We start from the raw sequence: 1,374 nt of genomic DNA, 5'->3' as shown, positions 1-1,374 counted from the left end.
AGCATTATCGCGAATACTCTATCTTACAATCAATGTGAACAAATGCAATCCGTTGCACGCGGGATGTCACCTCGAGTTACCGCGAATGATACAGCTGAAACGGGCTGTGATTAATGTCAAATCTCCGAACAATGCATGTTTTGTGTGGGCAATAGTTGCGGCTCTGTATCCAGCCGAAAGACACGCAGATCGCGCATCATCGTATCCTCATTACACGAACGTACTCAATATTCAAGACATTGAGTTCCCCATGAAAATTAATCAAATTACAAGATTTGAACGATTAAACGATATATCCATCAATGTATACAGCATCATGGGAGAAAAGAACGAATCCATTGTTCCGGTACGTCTTAGCGACGGAAAGAGGGAAAAGCATGTGAACTTGCTGCGCATTTCGGAACCTCGAGACCGCTACACGGGACACTTCGCCTGGATCAAGGACTTATCCAGGCTCATAAGTTCTCAATTGAGCAAGAAAAAAGTCAGAAAATACATTTGCGATCGGTAAGTACATTTCATGAATTCAATGTATCGGAAGTATGAAACGATAGTAAATTGCAATGTTTTTTTTTATAGATGCCTGCACTATTTCTACTCCAACGAGAAGTTAGAGAGTCACGCGGTAGACTGCGAAAAATTAAACGACTGTGCCATCCTGCTACCCAGCGAAGACAATAAATGGTTGAGTTTTAGCAATCACAGCAGGAAGGAGCGAGTTCCCTTTGTGGTGTATGCCGACCTAGAGTGCACACTGGAGAAGACGGTAAGTGAGAAGGAAGAGGAGGGATGTACATCGCACGCGTATCAGCATCACAAAGTATTTAGTATAGCATATTACTTGCGTTGCTCGTACGACGATTCGGTATCATATTTTCGGTGCCGTCGCGATACGGATTGTATTTCGTGGTTCGTCGAGCAACTAGAAAAGTTAGCACACCGTGTAAAAGAAAAGTTATCAACCAATGTCGATATGGAAACTTTATCGAAGGAACAGTGGGCGGCATTTCGTAACGCGACGCAATGTCACGTGTGCGAGAAGCCATTTGCGACAAAAGATACACGCGTACGCGATCATTGTCACTTCACCGGACGGTATAGAGGTCCCGCGCACTCAAACTGTAATTTAAATTACAAAAATTCATATCATATTCCAATAGTTTTTCACAATTTATCTGGTTATGATTCTCATTTTATTATCAAAGAAATAGCTAACGCATTTGAGGGGTCAATCAATGTACTACCGATAACAAAAGAAAAATACATTTCCTTTACAAAAAAACGTCCAAGATACAGCAGATAAATATAAAAATATTGTAAAATTGCGTTTCATCGATTCCTATAAATTTCTCAGCAGCAGTCTCGACAAATTAA

At 41.0% G+C, this 1,374-nt stretch overlaps 1 protein-coding gene across 1 annotated transcript in view; it reads left to right on the top strand.

Moving 5' to 3' along the window:
- Nucleotides 1–212: 212 nt before the first annotated feature.
- LOC116853444 overlaps nucleotides 213–1,374 on the top strand; it is a 6,267-nt gene continuing 5,105 nt past the window's right edge. Inside the window, exons 1-2 of the mRNA XM_032834543.1 lie at nucleotides 213–507; nucleotides 580–996. Of these exons, the coding sequence (XP_032690434.1) occupies nucleotides 251–507; nucleotides 580–996 (674 nt within the window). The 5' untranslated portion in view covers nucleotides 213–250. The remainder of the gene's footprint in view (nucleotides 508–579; nucleotides 997–1,374) is intronic.

The sequence above is a fragment of the Odontomachus brunneus genome, unplaced genomic scaffold (genome assembly GCF_010583005.1).
Source record: "Odontomachus brunneus isolate Ranch 3 - 2012 unplaced genomic scaffold, Obru_v1 Obru_scaffold_323, whole genome shotgun sequence".
Lineage (NCBI taxonomy): Eukaryota > Metazoa > Arthropoda > Insecta > Hymenoptera > Formicidae > Odontomachus > Odontomachus brunneus.
The sequence above is the reverse complement of the archived record's forward strand: the minus strand, read 5'-3'. Positions and strand labels throughout refer to the sequence as shown.